The sequence below is a fragment of the Nycticebus coucang genome, chromosome 19 (assembly GCF_027406575.1).
Source record: "Nycticebus coucang isolate mNycCou1 chromosome 19, mNycCou1.pri, whole genome shotgun sequence".
Classification (NCBI taxonomy): domain Eukaryota; kingdom Metazoa; phylum Chordata; class Mammalia; order Primates; family Lorisidae; genus Nycticebus; species Nycticebus coucang.
In genome coordinates, this window is record NC_069798.1 from 72,269,542 (window position 1) to 72,286,989 (window position 17,448).

Below are 17,448 nucleotides of genomic sequence, written 5' to 3' on the forward strand. Positions count from 1 at the left end.
ACATCGCTCACCTCCTGTCCCTTCAGCGCCCTGCCCACAGGCTGTGGCCCCGCCCACACGCTGAGTCCCATCGTCCCGCTGCGCCCACGAGGCTGCCTGCCGGCCCACCCCAACACACCACTTCCCTGCCCACACACCAACCCCGCCTCCCCGCGCTCGATCCTCCCACACCTGGCCCACCTCCTGTTCAGCCACCGCTTGGCTCACATGCCGGGCGTATTACGTCCAGACGTAGCCCTGCCTACACAACTCCCGCCTCACGTCTAGCCGTGTTCCCGCCCACACGCCACAGGCCCAGCCCACACAGTCCACCTCGCATCCAGTTGTCACCCCGCCCAAACGCCGTGACCCGCCCTCCAGCCGCGCCCCCGAGGTTGCCGGCCGGCCCGCCCCCAAACCTAGGCCACACCTCTGTGGCCTCGCCCCGCCCTCACGCCCTGCGCCTTAGGTTCAGACGTTGCTCTGTCTACATACCTCCGGCCTCACGTCCAGCCGTCATCCCGCCCACATGCCCCGCTACCCGCTTCCGCAACATGCCGTCCGCCACCAGTCCATTCATCGCTCAGTCCACGCCCTTCCACATGTCTCGGCCCCGCCCACCCGCCCAATCATCCCTCTGCGCCCTTGAGACTGCCGACCCGCCCTTCTCCCTTCGCCCAATGCCTGCCTGCCGTTCCTGTCCACTCGCCACGGCCCATCCTCCGTGTTCCAGCTCCGCCTACACGCAATCCACCTCCTTTCCAGCCGTCACCCCACGAACACGCCTCCGATCCCTACCATACGGGGCCCCTGTGCTTCCAGCTTCCCTCCCACTTGCTGTGCGTCCCATCTCCAGATGTTGTCCCGCCCACACGCCGTGTGCCCTACCTCCACACATCGCTCCGCCCACATGCCGTACTCCTTACGTCCACAAGTTGCGCCGCTCCACAACACTGCCGGCTGCATGCTGGGAGACGTATCTCCGCACGCCGTTGGTCCTGTGCGGTGGCGTCTGTGTCGCCCAGGTCACGTCCCATACTCGGCATGTCGGGTCCGGCCGGCGGGTTGTGGGGTCTCCACGCAGGGCTCTGGGCGTTACTTCGCAGCCTCAATGCTGCGCTCCTTCCTGGCCACGTGCGGGCCCTGCACGTCTCTTCTGTCTCTTGCGGCAGCAAGAACCTGCTCAAGAAATTTGCCTCGAAATCCAAGTAATGCGGCGAGGTCATGTTCGCGCTCGGGGTTATCTGGGGAGGGGCGGGGTCGTGTGCACGCGGGAGATATCTGGGGAGGGGCGGGGTCGTGTGCACAGGGATGGGGGCTGGTGGAGTGTCCGGGGATGGGACGGGGTCGTGTGCATGCGAGGGGCGGGGAGGGTATTCGCCTACCCCATAACTAGGTGCACTGCGTGGCCTTTTTTGTCGGGTTACGACCGAAAGATTGGCGACAAGTTGGTATCTTGTCACTATTAATATCTGCAGTATTTCCACTTAATCTTTTTCTGTTTACAAACGTGTGGGGGTTTAAAAAGAAAAAACAAGCAAAGTGATAATTTCAACTTTGTCGCCATAGTATTTTTCGGGAGGAATAATAAAGGGAAGAAAAAATATAAGAATTTCCTTTGTTAGGGGCGGCGCCAGTGGCTGAAAGGAGGCGCCGGCCCCATATGCCGGAGGTGGTGGGTTCAAACCCAGCCCCGGCCAAAAATTGCAAAAAAAAAAAAAAAAAAGAATTTCCTTTGTTAATGTTGATTTTCTGTGGGGTCTTCATTGGAAAAATAAAGCTTGTCCTGACAATTTGTTATAATTAATTAACTGACGTTGCTGCATTATTAACTGAAGCCCATTTCCTCAGTTCTTACCTCAATTCCCTTTTCTGTCTCAGGACCCCATCCAGGTTCCACATCACCCCTCATGTCTTGTCTACTTAGGGCCCTCCCACTCCCAGACATTGTCACAGACTTTCACTGTTTTTGATAACTGACAGTTTTGAGGACCGTTGGTAAAGTATTTTGTAGGATGCTCGTCTATGGAATTTGTTTGATGTTTTCTTTATGATTAGACTTGGGCTGTGGAGTTTTGCGAGGGAATACACTGTGAACATGACTTACACTGCTGATGCTGGCCTTGTTCACCTGGCTGAGGTGGTAGGTCTCTCTACTGTAATGAAAACGTATCCCCCATCCATACTCTTTGGGAGAAAGTCACTATTTGCTGCCCATAAGTTAGGAGTGGGAGTTGGTTCATAAATCATTTGGCATTCTGCATGGAAGATATATCTGTTCTCCCTCATTTATTAATTTATTCATATAGATTCAGGGGTTAAAATCCAGTGTTACCTTATTTTGCTCTAGTTCCAGCCCTGGCATGAGGAACTCTCTCAGTACCTTTGTCCTTTGACATACCCCATAGTTATGGGGTTGCCGTGTTTTCGTGGGGTGTGTGTGTGTATTTAGCACTTGTACTTTGTGGCACTACAAGATGCTCCAAGTTCATTTAGTATATTCCTGTGGCAACCCCAGAATTGCTGATTCTCCAAAGAGCCCTGGTTCCTTTTATTGGAGAGTGGTGTTAGAAATTATGATCTGGGCTCAGCGCCTGTGGCTCAAGCGGCTAAGGCCCCAGTCTCATACACCTGAGCTGGCAGGTTCAAATCCAGCCCAGGCCCGCCAAACAATGATGGCTGCAACCAAAAAATAGCTGGGCGTTGTGGCAGGCGCCTGTAGTCCCAGCTACTTGGGAGGCTGAGGCAAAAGAATCACTTGAGCCCAGGAGTTGGAGGTTGCTGTGAGCTGTGATACTACAGCACTCTACCCAGAGCGACAGCTTGAGACTCTGACTCAAAAAAGAAAGAAAGAAATTATGATCTGGGTGCTGGGCATGTTTGTTGCTGTGCTGTGTGTGTTTGTCTTTTGGGCCTTCTCATCTGAGAAAGCAAAAAGTACATGTTTATACTAACCCTCACATGTATACTCACCTATAAACATTTTTGTGTGACCATGTGCCTCCAGCTCTAGCACATACCACAAGGATCATTCTAGCCTCTTCCCTTGCCCGTCTGGAACTCCCCCTCCATTAGTGAGTGTGGTGTCCACTGTCTGCTTGCTGAGTTGCAGCATCAGAATGGTTTACCTCTTCCTTCCTGGGAAACAACTTTATCAACTAGAATATAGAATTAATGTATAATGTGTAATATATTAAGGTAGTTGTTATATTTTGAAGATCTTTCTCTACCCTTGGGACTAGAAGTGGACTTGAAGTAAAAATATGAGGTGGAATTAACACCATGTTCATTCCCTCCCCACAACCCATGTTGTTGTCAATTAAATATTGAAGTTTTCTAGAGCCCTGGAAACAGAACAACTGTGTCCAAGTTTAACAATTGTGGTGTCATAATCTGTTGAGTTAACATATATTGGTTTTTTTTTTTTTAATTTGCCATCACTATCCAGCATAATTTTTATTTTCTTCCTGTAGAAAAAAGTTTTGGTATGACGGTCCTTCCTTGGGGTCTCACTTGGTAAGTATAGTGTAGTAGTCACAATCTTGATAGGAGTCCAATTTTAACAGTTGGTGAAACTTTTGCTATTCAGTCTTTTATAATAATTTCCATTTTAGAGGGAACAGTAACCTGTATGGATGGGACTGGATGCCATTGGTAACAGGGAATTTTGACCTTTTAAAAAAAATGTACTGACACTAACATTTTCTAGAAAGTCATATCTGTTATTAAGTTCTATTGTAATGTCCATTAAATTTTTAGTGTGTCTGTATTGTAAAAGCTTATACAATAAATGGCTCTCATTAGGAAAAATAAATGTGTATACCAACAACTACTGAAATGAATGCTCTAATGGAATAAATTTTACAGTATGTGAATTATATCTAAATACAATTTTTTTTCTTAAATTTATGCTGGTGTCCGGGCCGGGTGCCTCATGCCTGTAATCATAGCACTCTGGGAGGCTGAGGTGGGTGGATTGCTTGAGCTCAGGAGTTTGAGATCAGCCTGAGCAAGAGCAAGATCCCATCTCTAAGAAAGTAGGAAAACTAGCTGGGGATCATGGTGGGTACCTATAGTCCCAACTACTCTGGAGGCTAGGGCAGGAGAATCGTTTGAGTCCAAGAGTTTGAGGTTGCTGCAAGCTGTGATGATGCTGTGGCACTCTATACAGGGCAACAAAGTGAGACGCTGTCTCACAAAAAAAAAAAAATATATATATATATATGTATGCATATACATATATATATGTATGCATATACATATATATATGTATGCATATACATATATATATACATACACATACACACACAAGCTGTACTTTTAACCTTGAAGGACCCTCAGGTAAAACTAGAAGGATCTGGCTATAAAGCAAATATTATATTCACAAAAGCTGAGGTGCCCGAGAGCAGTATGTTTTGTGTATCTAGTGATCTGTTGAGCCCTTCCCCAGGTCCCTTGGTAAGTGTCATTAAAGTCTAGGGTGCATTTGTAATGTTGGTCTTGTGTGTTCTTATTTTTGGTGGAGACTTACACACCCTCACCATCGAAGTTCGAATTCCTGATGAAGAATACTTCAAAGAAAGCCAGGAAAGAAGACCAAGTGCGCCTGAGGGCTCTGAACGGCCTCCTCCACAAAGCGCTCACTGACCTGCTGTGTACCCCTGAAGTGAGTCAGGAGGTCTGCGACCTGAGCGTGGAGCTCTCCAAGGTATGTTGTAGGGCCAAAGAGCAGAAATTGAGCTGAGGGTGGCAGACCTGGCACTTAGTTCACATGGCCCAGTCTTGCCTGAGAATTAAAGCAGGGCATCTTCTCTCTCACTAAGTCTTAGTTTGGGGTTGCAGAGTAATGCTTGGTCTGGTTATCTGAGCACTAAAGACAGGTAGCTGGTGTCTTCTGTGCAGAACAGAGGTTTCACTGCATATAGGCAGGGGTTCCTTTGACCTTGTCCTGGTACAATGTTGGGGGTTTTGGTATGTTGTCAGGTGTAGGGATACATCTGTCCCTTTAACTCAGGACAGAGAGGAAGGAGATGCCTTCTTCCACCCCACTCAGAGTGAGGTTAGCCAAAGGGAAATCAGATGGATAAGTGGCACAAGGGCACTTTCAATGAGCATCTCAGTGCAAATGGCCATGAAGCCTGTGCTGCAGGTCAGTTTAGTCAACTGAGGGGCTGGCAGGACCTGGACAAGAGGCAGGTAAGACTTTAGGTGCAGTGGTGTGCCCCTGCGACTTGGGTTTTGGGGTAGGAGAGGCATCTAGAGCTATTGTTTTCATCTGCTAAACATTGTTGGTCTTGAAAACCCTCATAAACTAAAAAGTGATTGGTGGGTGGGCGGGTCTCAGGTCTCCCTGACTTCAGACTTCTCAGCTTGCCGCGTGTACTGGAAGACAACTCTCTCCACTGAGCAGAACTCGCAAACACAGGCTACCCTGCAGAAAAGCGCTGCACGCATGAGGTGAAGGTGTTTGCTTCCTAAATGTACTTGGCTTTTTGCTTGCACATTTAATTTCCCAGCTGTTTGTCTGGTAGGTGGACTTTCTAACTTCTCACTAAATGTTTTTGCATTTAAGGAAAATTTTAGAAGTATTTTCTGGAATTCCAGAGTGTAATTTGCATTTTCATATATGCTATAATCTGGGTCAGCATTTGTTAAAGTGTGGTCCAGAATCTCTAAAGATCCAGAGGTCCTTTTGGGAGTTTGTGAGGATGAGAGATCCTTTACTTTTCCTGCTGCATTTGCACTGAGGCACACAAGCCTCTGGGAAAGGTGCTGGCACTGTGTTGCCAGCCAGAGCCTCAGGGCCACACATCACATGCTCACAGGAAAAGACAATGCCACTTTTACTTAAGAATATCCTTAATAAATAAGCAAAAAGTATTAATTTTTTAAAATCTTGACTCTGACTGTGTGTTTTCTTAATATTCTATGTAATGGGAAGCATACACAGGCCACCTAGTGTCTGCTCAGGGATGATGGTTATGGCAGGGAGAACACTAAACAGAAAAGAATGAGTGAGCAGACCTCAGGTCTGAGTGTTTGGGAGACATTCACTCAAAAGCAAGTGCATGGACCTGTCACACTGACCGTATTTGTTGCAAATAGTGGAATTTAAGCTTTCATGTGAAAATCAGAACTTTGGAAAACTTACATTCACTGTTATGAGCTTCATAGCTTCTGAGTACTTGAAGACTCTTCTGATAAGATTGGCATTGACATTAACAAATGTAGTGTTGTATAATAAGCCTTGTAACCATGTCAACATTTAGAAAGTCTGTGTAACTTGGTAAACTGTTGTTTTCCAAGTGACCCGTGTATGAGATGACAAAACCACACATGGGGAGATCTAAAGTGCCAGCTAGACCAGTGGATTTCAGCGTGGCAGAACATGACATGTGGCTTGGTGTGCTTTTAGATTCCATGTCATAACTAACCTTTAGTAAACTTCCAGGTGTTGAGCTTTTGTATAGTATCAAGGAAGATCCACACTTTCCCGAGGGTTACTAATATGCTCTTTTCCCAATCACATGTATCTTTGTGTAGCCAGATTTTCTTGTATTCCAGTCAAAGTAAGGACAGAATATAGAAGCAGTGATGAGATCCCAACTGTCTTCCATTAAGCTAGGCCTGGGGAATGTGCCAGAATGTAATAATGCCATGCTTCCTGCTGGTTGTTTTTTTTTTTTTAATTGAGACAGAGTTTCACTTTGTCACCCTCAGTAGAGTACTGTGGCATCATAGCTCACACAACCTCAAACTCTTGGGCTCAACAGATTCTCTAGCCTCAGCTTCCTTAGTAGCTGGGACTACAGGCACCCACCACAAAGCCTGGCTAACTTGCTTGGTTTTTTAATGTAATACTATATATATAGTTATTTTTCATTAAAAATGTCCATGTGAGCATTTAGTGAGTTTACTATTATTTTAAGTGACTATTTATTTATTTATTTTGAGACAGAGTCTCACTATATCGCCCTTGGTAGAGTACTGTGGCATCACAGCTCACAGCAACCTCAAACTCTTGGGTTCAAGCAATTCTCTTGTCTCAGCCTCCCAAGTAGCTGGGACTACAGGCGCCTGCCACAACACCCAGCTATTTATTTATTTTTTTTTTTTGTGGTTTTTGGCCAGGGCTGGGCTTGAACCCACCACCTCTGGCATATGGGACAGGCGCCCTACCCCGTTGAGCCACAGGCACCGCCCGCCAGCTGTTTTTTTGTTGTTGTTATTGCAGTTGTCATTTTTGGTTAGCTGGCCCGGGCTGGGTTCGAACCCACCAACTTCAGTGTATGTGGCTGGCTCTGTAACCACTGTGCTACGGGCACCGAGCCTTAAGTGACTTTACAAAGACATGATTTTTCGATTTCTGAATTTAATGTCTAGTATATTAAATATTGATAAAACCCACACAAACAGAAGTACTTTTGGATCCTCAATAATTTTCAAAAATGTAGACTTTTCCTGAGACCAAAAATTTTGAGAATTACTGAACTGGCACTAATAAAGAAGTTGTTCAGTTATCTCTTCAGTCTTAAAAAAACAAAAACAAAAACAAAAAAACAGAAGTCAGACTTACCAGCCAGCACCTGAGAGCTGAATTTCTCCTCTAGGCTCATCCCTTCCCTTCTTCCCTCTGGCCTCCTCGCCTTTTTTGATGCCCCCGTCTCAGGGGAAGGGGCAAAGACTGGGAAGTTGTCTTTGACTGTCACATGATCATCACTGACATCTCCTATAGCAATCCCCGAGAGTCTCTCAAATTGTGTCAGAGAATGGCCAATTTCATCTTTTACTATGTAAGAAAAGCAAGAAAATGAGAGATTTCCAACAGGTATTGAAATAGCATTGCTTTCTGATTTTAAGGCAATCGGAAAATTCAGTTGAGCTGAAGCTCCCTCTTCCCAGCTCAGTGGTCACCTAACGTTCATCATAGCTGAACCTGTAACTGTCCACTGAAGTCTGCATACCTGTGTTCTCTGGGCACCTGTGCTGTGCCTAGACTTGACTGTGGTTGGTTTGCTTTGCATGATGTAATACAAAGGTCCTTTCTGAAAATGGAAGGTCACTTCTGAAATCTGGGTACTCGAGGATTGTGTCCTGCCAGTGACTGTCCACTAAGCAGAGGCCAGGCTGTTAGTACACAGGCCTGGAGCCCAAGGCCTGGGTGGTGCCCAGAGACAATGTGCTTCAGGTCAAGTTGTTTATAAGCATCTCGAAGCTACATTGAGAGAATTATAAACAACTGCAGTTATAATACATTTTATAGCCCTTTGTGGTGTGGTAATTGGCTGAAGATGGCTTTTCTGGATTGACATTTTCATCTTTGAGTACTGTGATAAACTACTCCTGCCTCCTGGTAAGTCTTTCTGTCCTGTGCTCTGTGCTGTATGGCCTCATGACTGAGCCTGCAGTGTACCTGTGAAGACCCACTCTCTCCCCAGGCACCTTCTGATGTCCCAGCAGACACTGAAGAACATGCCCCCGATAGTGTTTGTTCAAGACAAGGAAAACGCAGCCCAGGCAGAAGTAAGGTTTTTGAATAATTGACTCTTTATCATGTAAACTTTCATATAAGTGAAAATTTAAATTTAATTTTTAAATACTGAAAAAGATAATACACAGTTACCTTGTTCCAAGCCTGTAGTGGTGATTGCTTTTTCTGGTGTAATTTTTTATGTTCATCGCTATAAGCAAAAAGTAAATGAAATCTCTATTCCTCACCTCAAAAACTGGGCACTCTGGAGTCCAGAGCTGCCCTCCTATGCTTGCCCGTACCTTGCACCTCCCTCCTTTCAAGTGACCAAGCTTGTAAGGTTTACGTCTGCCCTGTGCTTGTGTTTTCATCATGGTGATCCTTGCTGACAAGTTAATTGTAAAGTTAAAAACCTGTAAATATGCACATATGTGTGTATGTGTGTGTATATATATATTTTTTTAAGACAGAGTCTCACTCTGTCACCTTGGGTAGAGTCCTGTGGTATAATCATAGCTCACAGCAACCTCTAGACTCTTGGGCTTGAGCAGTTCTTTTACCTCAGCCTCCCAAGTAGGTGGAACTACAGGCATCTGCCATAACACCTAGCTAGTTTTTCTATTTTTTGTAGAGACAGGGTCTTGCTTTTGATCAGGCTGGTCTCAAACTCCTGAGCTCAAGGGATCCTTCCATCTTGGCCTCCCAGAGTGCTGGGATTACAGGCATGAGCCATTGCACCTGGCCCTTATATATTTTTTTTTATCTGGGTGGTGGTTACTTCGTAGTAGTAAGGTATGTTACGTCTTAGAAAAGTTTACCAAAAATCAGCAAATAGCAATGATTACCCAACTATTATTCACTTGATGACCAGACAGTGTTTGGACCCACAGAGAGAAAAGACATTTGACATTTTTTTCTTCTGTTACTCATTGTATAGGTAACACTAAGAACATTAGGCAGGCAATGATCTTGACAGACCTGGGGTTTCCCTCCCTAGTTAGAAAAGGAAGCCAAGGAGTGGAGTGACAGTCCCCCCTGTGAAAGGTCAAGAGCAGCATAGGTTGTAGCAGGACATCAGTGAGGCCTTTCCCAGTACCTCTTGGGCTATCCAAGTGAGCACCCACAACAAACTCCTACTGCCTTTGGGAGGGAGGTCCCACCCAGCTCTGTTGGTTCCTTCCCAGAAATGGTCACTGGCTGGGGAGGCACAGGCTGTCTTAAAGCTGGCTGCAGGGTGGAGCTTGAAATGCTTTTGTGGCCTACTCAGAACATCCCTGGAGGCTATTGGAACAAGCAGGCTAAGGTTTGGGCAGGACATTATCTTGTGAGGTTTGGGCTGCTGCCCCAGTGCAGGTATATCACATGTGCCCATCAGAGGGGCAGTTTTCATTGTCAGTTTGGGTCCCTCCACTGTGTAGCCTGACTTCTGACAGACTTCCCAACATATTTTACCTTGTCTTGGGAAGCCTTTTGCCTGCAAACATAGAAGTTCTGTGGCAAAATTGAAGCATTTTGTAAAACTACTTTAGACACTAGTAAATGTTATTTAATTCAAGTAATGTTTAACTGATGTTTTCATAAATTTGACTAATGTTTATAAGTATTATTTCTTGTTTATTTGTTTTATTTTTTCTTTGAGACAGTCTTGCTCTGTCACCCATGCTGCAGTACAGTGGCATCATCTTAGATCACTGAAGCCTTGAACTCCTGGGCTCAAGTGACCCTCCCGCCTCAGCCTCCAAAGGGCTGTAACGACAGCCTCATGGCACTGCGCCCATCTAGACTAACATTTACAGTTTTAAATGTAGTTTTGAAAAAGCCTCACTTCATCATCAGAGAAAATGTGATATGTTCAAATAATAGTAAGGTGTTGGAAAGCACAGGCTATTGAACAAACCCTAATATTTGGGAAGAGTCTATCAAAGGAATTTTGTAAAATCCATGAAAAGATCTGTGATTGAGACCACACAGAAGGAGGGGTGCTGGAGCTGGGTAGAGCCTGGCCCGCATGCATGTGTGGAGGGGCAGGGCTCACCACTCTACCTCTGTTCCTTTTCAGATTGACCAGTTATTGGCCATAGCTGACTTTGGACCCCTAGATGGAGATCACTTTGTACAAAACGACTTCAGGTGATACACGTGGGCATAAGTTTCAGTTCCTTGGGATAAATTCCAGGTGTGGTGTGGCTGTTTTCCATGGAGGCTGCACAGCTTGTGCTGACCCTGGCATTTGCCTGGGACCCAGTGTCCACCTGCAGCAGGCCTGTTTTGGACCTGGTGTTGTTTGCAGTGAGGACCTGAGTAGTCAACCCAGCTGTGTCCTCAGGATTCTTCCAGTGAGGTGTCTTGTGAGTCTCTCATCCTCTTCATTGACTCAACACGTTTTCGAGTGCCACCTAGCACTGGCTTGCCACTGGCCCTGGTCTGGCACTTAGGACACATCTGTAAATAAAAAGCAATGGTCTCTATCTCTGGAGCCTATAGACATCACAGAAGAGTCAATTCATTGGGGATGTGCAGGAAGGCAGGCCTGGCAGATTGGGAGTGGCCCGTGGAGGTAACAGAGCTTGGGAGATGCAGGGGTGTTTGGGGGCCTGTTCCACCTGTACAGCTAAGTAAGGTCGGGGTCTTGCTGTTGTCCTCAGACAGCAGTGTCAGTATGGTTCAGCTGGCCTGCCAAGGGCTTCTGATGCTTTAGCCTGAAACTGTGGAACCAGACAAAGCCCTGCAGACAGACAGCCCAGCATGTCCGGAGTCAGTGAGCTGCAGTGGGGGAAGGTGGGGCAGAGAGCTGAGGCAGAGTGTAGGGGGGCTCTGGGGGTGATGGGACCTCTTGTGGGTGTTGCTGTCTGTGCACAGACTCCTCTAGCTCATCACAAAGTCTGGGTGAGACCTGAGTGACCAAACCTATAATTCTTTCTGTTTAACTGGCCTGGTACACTGGGCACGTTTATTAAAAAACAATTGAAGATGCATTTAGTGATGATACAGGATGCCACATCAGGACTGTGCTGTACACTGGGTAACTGGCTCTGGAGAGGGCCCAAGCCCATCCCCACCCTTCTCCACTCCTGTCACCCTCAAGCTGATGCTCTAGAGCAGTGGTTCTCAACTTTCCTAATGCTGCAGTGTATTTTCATTGTTAAAAAGGGGTCACGACCCACAGGTTGAGAACCACTGCTCTAGAGAGTTCAGGAGTGAACAGATGAAGAGCGCCATGTGTGGGCATCTGGGCAAGGGTGCTGTGGTCTGGGATGTAGTTTGTGCTTGGTGTGAAGGCTCCTCTTCTCCTCTCTCAGGGACCCTGATGCCCCACCACTGTGTGGCACTGCGGAGCCTGCCGCGCAGTCGAGTCTGTATGGGATCAATCATGAGGCGCTCAACAAGAAGATTGCAGAGTACAAGAAGAAAAAGGAGAGCAGGCAGTGGCACGCAGCTGGGCCTGGGCCAGTGGCTGAGCTGGTAAAGCAGATGATAAAGAAGAAGAAGAAAGCCAAGCCCCGTGGAGACCAGGACAGCTCCCTTAGGAGTTACCTGGCAGGTGGGGATGACCTGGACGATGCCCCAGGCTACGAGTGCCACCCTCAGGACTCAGAGGAGTGGGAGGCAGAGAGAGGGGGTAGCACAGATCAGGGCCGCTGCTGGGGAGCCCGGGAGGAGTAGGCGACACAGCACCAGTTCTGCCTGCCATGGCTGCAGAATGCGGACTCTGCTCAAGTGTGTTAGAGAGGGTCCACCAGCAGGAGGCACAGCCTGCAACCAGGGAGGCCACTGGTGGTGTCCTCCGTTCTGCTGCTTCAATGTTTCCAGGAGGCCATGTATCTAAACACGGTTTCCTGTAGGAAAGTCACTGGTGTTTTTTTCTTCAGTGCTCGGTATGTAATTAAAAAAATAAACAGCTGGCTCTGCACCTGTAGCTCGGTGGTTAGGGTGCCAGCCACATACACTCCGGCTGGCGGGTTCAAACCCCACCCAGGTCTGCCAAACAACGACAACAACAACAACAACAAAATAGCTGGGTGTTGTGGCGGGCGCCTGTAGTCCCAACTACTTGGGAGGCCGAGACAGGAGAATCGCTTAAGCCCAAGAGTTTGAGGTTGTTGTGATGCCACAGCACTCTACCTATACTCTGTTTCTATATAAATAAGTAAATAAATGAACAGCTATCTTCACAAATTGTCACAAAATGAAAATAGTAAAATAACATCTCAGAGATGGTGGCCTGGGCACTTCTCCCTGCCAAACTGGGCCAGTGGCACTGAGTTCTTGGCCTGTGGGGCTGGGCACAACGCTGTGGATCCCCCAGCTGTCTAGAGCTGCCAAGCCTGACCCAGTGCTTGGGGCTCTGTCCTCTGACTAGATCTCCTATAGTTTTCACTCCCAGTTGAGACCATGGTTGAGCAGAATGTGTGAGTTACTGAGTTTGATGGGGCTTCTCAGGCAACCCTGCCCATGATGTTGCCCCCTGTCACACCTGAGCAGTCACAGGCTTTCCCTTTGGTACCTGTGGCCAGCTAGTGTGTATTTCTTAAAGTCCATCCAAATGTCCAGCAGACCTGGTCTTTGCCTTCCAAGGGATATAAGCCATAAAGAGTATCTATCTATCCTACTAAATTCTTTGTATAGCCTCCAAGGCAGACTCACTTTACTGTTTACTGGAAGAAAGACACACCACCCCCTATAGATGATCTTTTGGTCTGGCCCTTTCCTATGATGCCCAGGCCCTCACTGTCAAGTTCTAAATTCCCCGCTGGCCTGGAACCAGCCTAGCTCTGAGGTCAGTGTTGACTCCCTGAGCCCACATTTCCTAGTTTTCTGTCAACACCATGGGACTAGGATTTCTTATTTATTTATTTTTTTTGTAGAGACAGGGTCTCACTTTATGGCCCTCGGTAGAGTGCCGTGGCCTCACATAGCTCACAGCAACCTCCAACTCCTGGGCTTAAGCAATTCTCTTGCCTCAGCCTCCCGAGTAGCTGGGACTACAGGCGCCCGCCACAACGCCCGGCTATTTTTTGGTTGCTGTTTGGCCGGGGCCGGGTTTGAACCCGTCACCCTCGGTATATGGGGCAGGCGCCTTACCAGCTGAGCCACAGGCGCCGCCTGGGATTAGGATTTCTTATATGTGTTACTGTAAGGCCTGAGATGGCATACAGAAAGCGTCCGAACGTGATAGGTGCTTGCTGAGTGGGAGGCAGTCTGTGCTGTGACAGCAGGTGCTGAAGTAGGCCATGTGGAGGCCTCTGTGTCGCCCCTCACTGAACTATTGACAGTGATGGGTTCAGGAAAGGAACTGGGCAGAGACCAGCAGCAGCCAGTAGACAAGCGTCCACCTTCCTTGTCTATTCTGCAAGAGCAACTCACATCACAGTAAAAACATGTTTTGGGTTGATGGCAGTACAGTTCCCAGGGTAGGGCTGGGCCTGGTACTGGCCAGAGTCCCTCAGCATTCCTAGAGTGAGGCCAGCATTGGAACCTCAAGGTGACTTCCCTTGGTGGATTTCTCCAGTGTTATCCCTGGGATAGAATCTCCAGCTCCCTCAGGCCTCAGGCTCCTTTCTTCCCCATTCCATTGGCCAGGAAGGGAAGCCTGGAGTTTTTGATATCAAAAACTTCAGGTATTCTGTAAAGCTTCCAGCCACCTTGAAGGGGAAAGGGCTTGCGTGGATTATGGGGAGGAATGAGGGGATGGGTAGGAAGAAGAGACAGAGGTGGAGGAAGGATGGTATATGCCCACATAAGGGTATAGGGAGCAGAGACCTTTCAGTGCTTGGCTTGCAGCAGGTGCAGAAGGAGAGTGGAAGCAAAGATGGCTCCCACGTTTTCTCGTTACTGCTTTAGACGCGATGACCATAAATGTCTGTGTTCTGACACTGGTAAACATATTGCAGTAAATTAATTTTCTATTTCTAGAGATCATTTTATATTTTTTTGAGACAAAATCAGATTCTCTCCGGGTAGAGTGCCATCATCACAGTTCACAGCACCCTCAAACTCTTGGTCTCAAGTGATATTCTTGCCTCAGCCTCCCGAGTAGCTGGGACTACAGGCATCTACCACCATGCCCGGCTATTTTTTATTTTATTTATTTATTTATTTATTTTTAAGACAGAGCCTCAAGCTATTGCCCTGGGTAGAGTGCCATGGCATCACAGCTCACAGCAACCTCAAACTCCTGGGCTTAAGTGATTCTCTTGCCTCAGCCTCCCAAGTAGCTGGGACTACAGGTGCCCGCCACAATGCCCAGCTATTTTTTTGTTGTTGTTGCAGTTTGCCTGGGGCTGGGTTTGAACCCGCCACCCTGGGTATATGGGGCCGGCACCCTACTCACTGAGCCACAGACGCTGCCCACACGCCCAGCTATTTCTGGAGACAGCATCTCGCTTTAGCTTAGTCTGGTCTTGAACTCCTGAGCTCAAGCAATTCACCAGCTTTGGCCTCCCAGAGTGCTACGATTACACCACAGCCAGTCTAACTTGATTTTCTTTTTACAGCAATGGTATATGTTCTTTGTCAGAAAATCTAGAAATATGATACCACCAAAATGAAAGAATGAAAGCCCCATGTACTCTTATCTCCCAGAGACAAGCACTGTTAAATTTGGGTATAAAACTGGATGTGGTGGGGGATGTCTACAGTCCTATCACTTTGGGAAGCCGAGATGGTAGGGTTGCTTGAGCCGAGAACTTGAGGCTACATTTACCATGATCGTGCCTGTGAACAGCCACTGCACTCCAACTCAGCCAACACAGTGAGACCCCATCTTTAAGAAAAAGTTGGGAGAGCTCGGCACCTGTAGCACAGTGGTTATGGCACCAGCCACATACACCGAGATTGGCGGGTTCGAACCCAGCCCAGGCCAGCTAAACAACAATGACAACTCCACAAAAAACATTGTGGCAGGAACCTGTAGTCCCAGCTCCGTGGGAGACTTGGGCTTGGGCAAGAAAATCACTTAAGCCCGAGAGTTTGAGGTTGCTGTGATCTGTGAAGCCACGGCACTCTACCAAGGGTGACATAGTAAGAATCTGTCTCAAAAAAAAAAAAAAAAAGAACAGGTGGGAAGGATTTATATATCTTTCCAGCCTTTTTTTCTGTCAACGTATTTACAAATGGGATCACTTTGCATATACCTCTTTTAAGATAAGTTTTTATTTTGGAATATTCCCAAACGTACAAAGAAGTAAAAGTCTAGTATAGAAAAGTTTTTCTAAACCATTTAAGAGTCACCAGCCTACTTGATACCTGTAACCACCATTGATGTGTATTTTTTTTAATGTGTATTTCCTAAAAACAAGGACATTTTCTCACAGAACCACAGTGCAACCGTCAAAATTGGGATATCAACACTGACATTAATATACCCCAGACTGGTTATATAATTTGTGGGGCCCCATGCAAAATGAAAAAGTAGGGTACCGGGTGGCGCCTGTGGCTCAAGGGGTAGGGCACTGGTCCCATATGCCGGAGGTGGCGGGTTCAAACCCAGCCCCGGCCAAAAGCCAAAAGCCAAAAAAAAAAAAGAAAAAGTAGGGTACCTTATTCAAAAATTAATTTCAAGATGGTGAGAGCGGAGAGTTAAACCACATGTGAGGCCTACATGGCATACGTTGCCCACTCACAAAGCCTGCCCTGATGTCAGTGAGTCCTCAGATCCCTTTGAGGTTTACCGTTTGTCCCAGTGATGTCCTTTGGTGCCAAGGACCTGCCACCCCATGGATCCTCTCCACCCTGGAGTAGCTGTCCTGATTCCTTAGCCTTTGCAGGGTTCTGAGGAGTGCAGCCCAGTCATGTGGAGCACACAGCAGTTTGGACATGCTCCGTGCTTCTCATGACTAAAGTTAGGACTTGCTTCTCTGGCAGGGATGTCAGGGTAGCAACACTATGCCTCAGTTCTGGGCTGTTAGTTCCTGGCCACATTTGCACATCTGTCAGGCCCACTCGGTGCTAATAAGTACCTCTGGGGTACTAGATAACAACCCACATGTCTTGCCCCATCAGATTTTAATTTTATTTGGTTGTTTATTCAGCATAAACTTGAGGTTTTTTATTTTACTCAATATATTCATATGTTTTGATGTTTAAATTATCCCAACTTTGGCCAGTGGGAACCTGTGGCTGCTGTAACAAATTCCCAAAAACTTGTTGGCAGAAACAATAGAAATTTGTTGTCTCACAGCTCTGTAGGCTAGAAGTCTTGAAATCAAGGTGTGGGCAGGGCCTCTCCTTCCCTAGGCTCCAGGGAAGCCTTCTGTCTTTTCCTTAGGCGTTGCTTGGCTTGCGAATGCTATTGTTATTTTTGGAAATATAAGAATATACATGTATATATTTGTTTCTTCTTACAAGGCAGCATATTGTACATATTCTTCTAACGTCTGATGTCACTTAATGTGATACCCTAAGCCTCAATATCAGCATGTAGAAAGCTTCTTTCAGGTTCCCAGAGGGAGTCACTTCCTCCATCCCAGTACAGCTCTGCTCACTCTCTTTCCTTTGTTCCATTAAATTGTCAGATATACTGCATTTTTATGCATTTAGTAATACACAATCTACATATTTTCTACAATTTCATCTTAAATCAGTTAAGTGAAGAAAAGAGAAAAAGTACATATTCTGTATTTTGTAATTATATAACATTACTGATATTCTTGGAGTGGATTCAGATTTTCATCTGGTGTTAATTTCTTTTACCCTGAAGAGCTTTCTTTAGTATTTCTTTCTTTGTTTTTTGTTTTTTTTGAGACAGAGTCTCACTATGTCACCTTTGGTAGAGTGCTGTGGTGTCACAGCTCACAGCAACATCAAACTCTTGGGCTTAAGTAATTCTTTTGCCTCAGCCTCCCAAGTAGCTGGGACTACAGGCACCCGCCACAATGCCTGGCTATTTTTTGGTTGCAGTTGTCATTGTTTAGCAGGCCCTGTCCAGGTTCAAACCCACCAGTCCCAGTACATGTGGCTGGCACCTTAACCACTGAGCTACGGGCTCCAAGCCCCTGCAT

General features: G+C 46.8%; 1 protein-coding gene across 3 annotated transcripts; it reads left to right on the plus strand.

Moving 5' to 3' along the window:
- Positions 1 to 937: 937 nt before the first annotated feature.
- Positions 938 to 15,854, plus strand: RBFA (ribosome binding factor A). Of its 3 annotated transcripts, none has more exons than XM_053571823.1 (7): positions 938 to 1,187; positions 3,453 to 3,495; positions 4,505 to 4,687; positions 5,324 to 5,436; positions 8,418 to 8,502; positions 10,509 to 10,579; positions 11,749 to 15,854. In XM_053571823.1, exons 1-7 carry the CDS (start codon positions 1,024 to 1,026, stop codon positions 12,110 to 12,112), a joined length of 1,023 nt encoding a protein of 340 aa, XP_053427798.1. In that variant the 5' UTR covers positions 938 to 1,023; the 3' UTR covers positions 12,113 to 15,854. The 3 variants fall into 3 exon arrangements, with proteins under 3 accessions (XP_053427798.1, XP_053427797.1, XP_053427799.1); XM_053571822.1 differs by having other exon boundaries at positions 3,453 to 3,492; positions 4,496 to 4,687; XM_053571824.1 differs by lacking the exons at positions 5,324 to 5,436; positions 8,418 to 8,502 and having other exon boundaries at positions 3,453 to 3,492; positions 4,496 to 4,687.
- Positions 15,855 to 17,448: the final 1,594 nt, after the last annotated feature.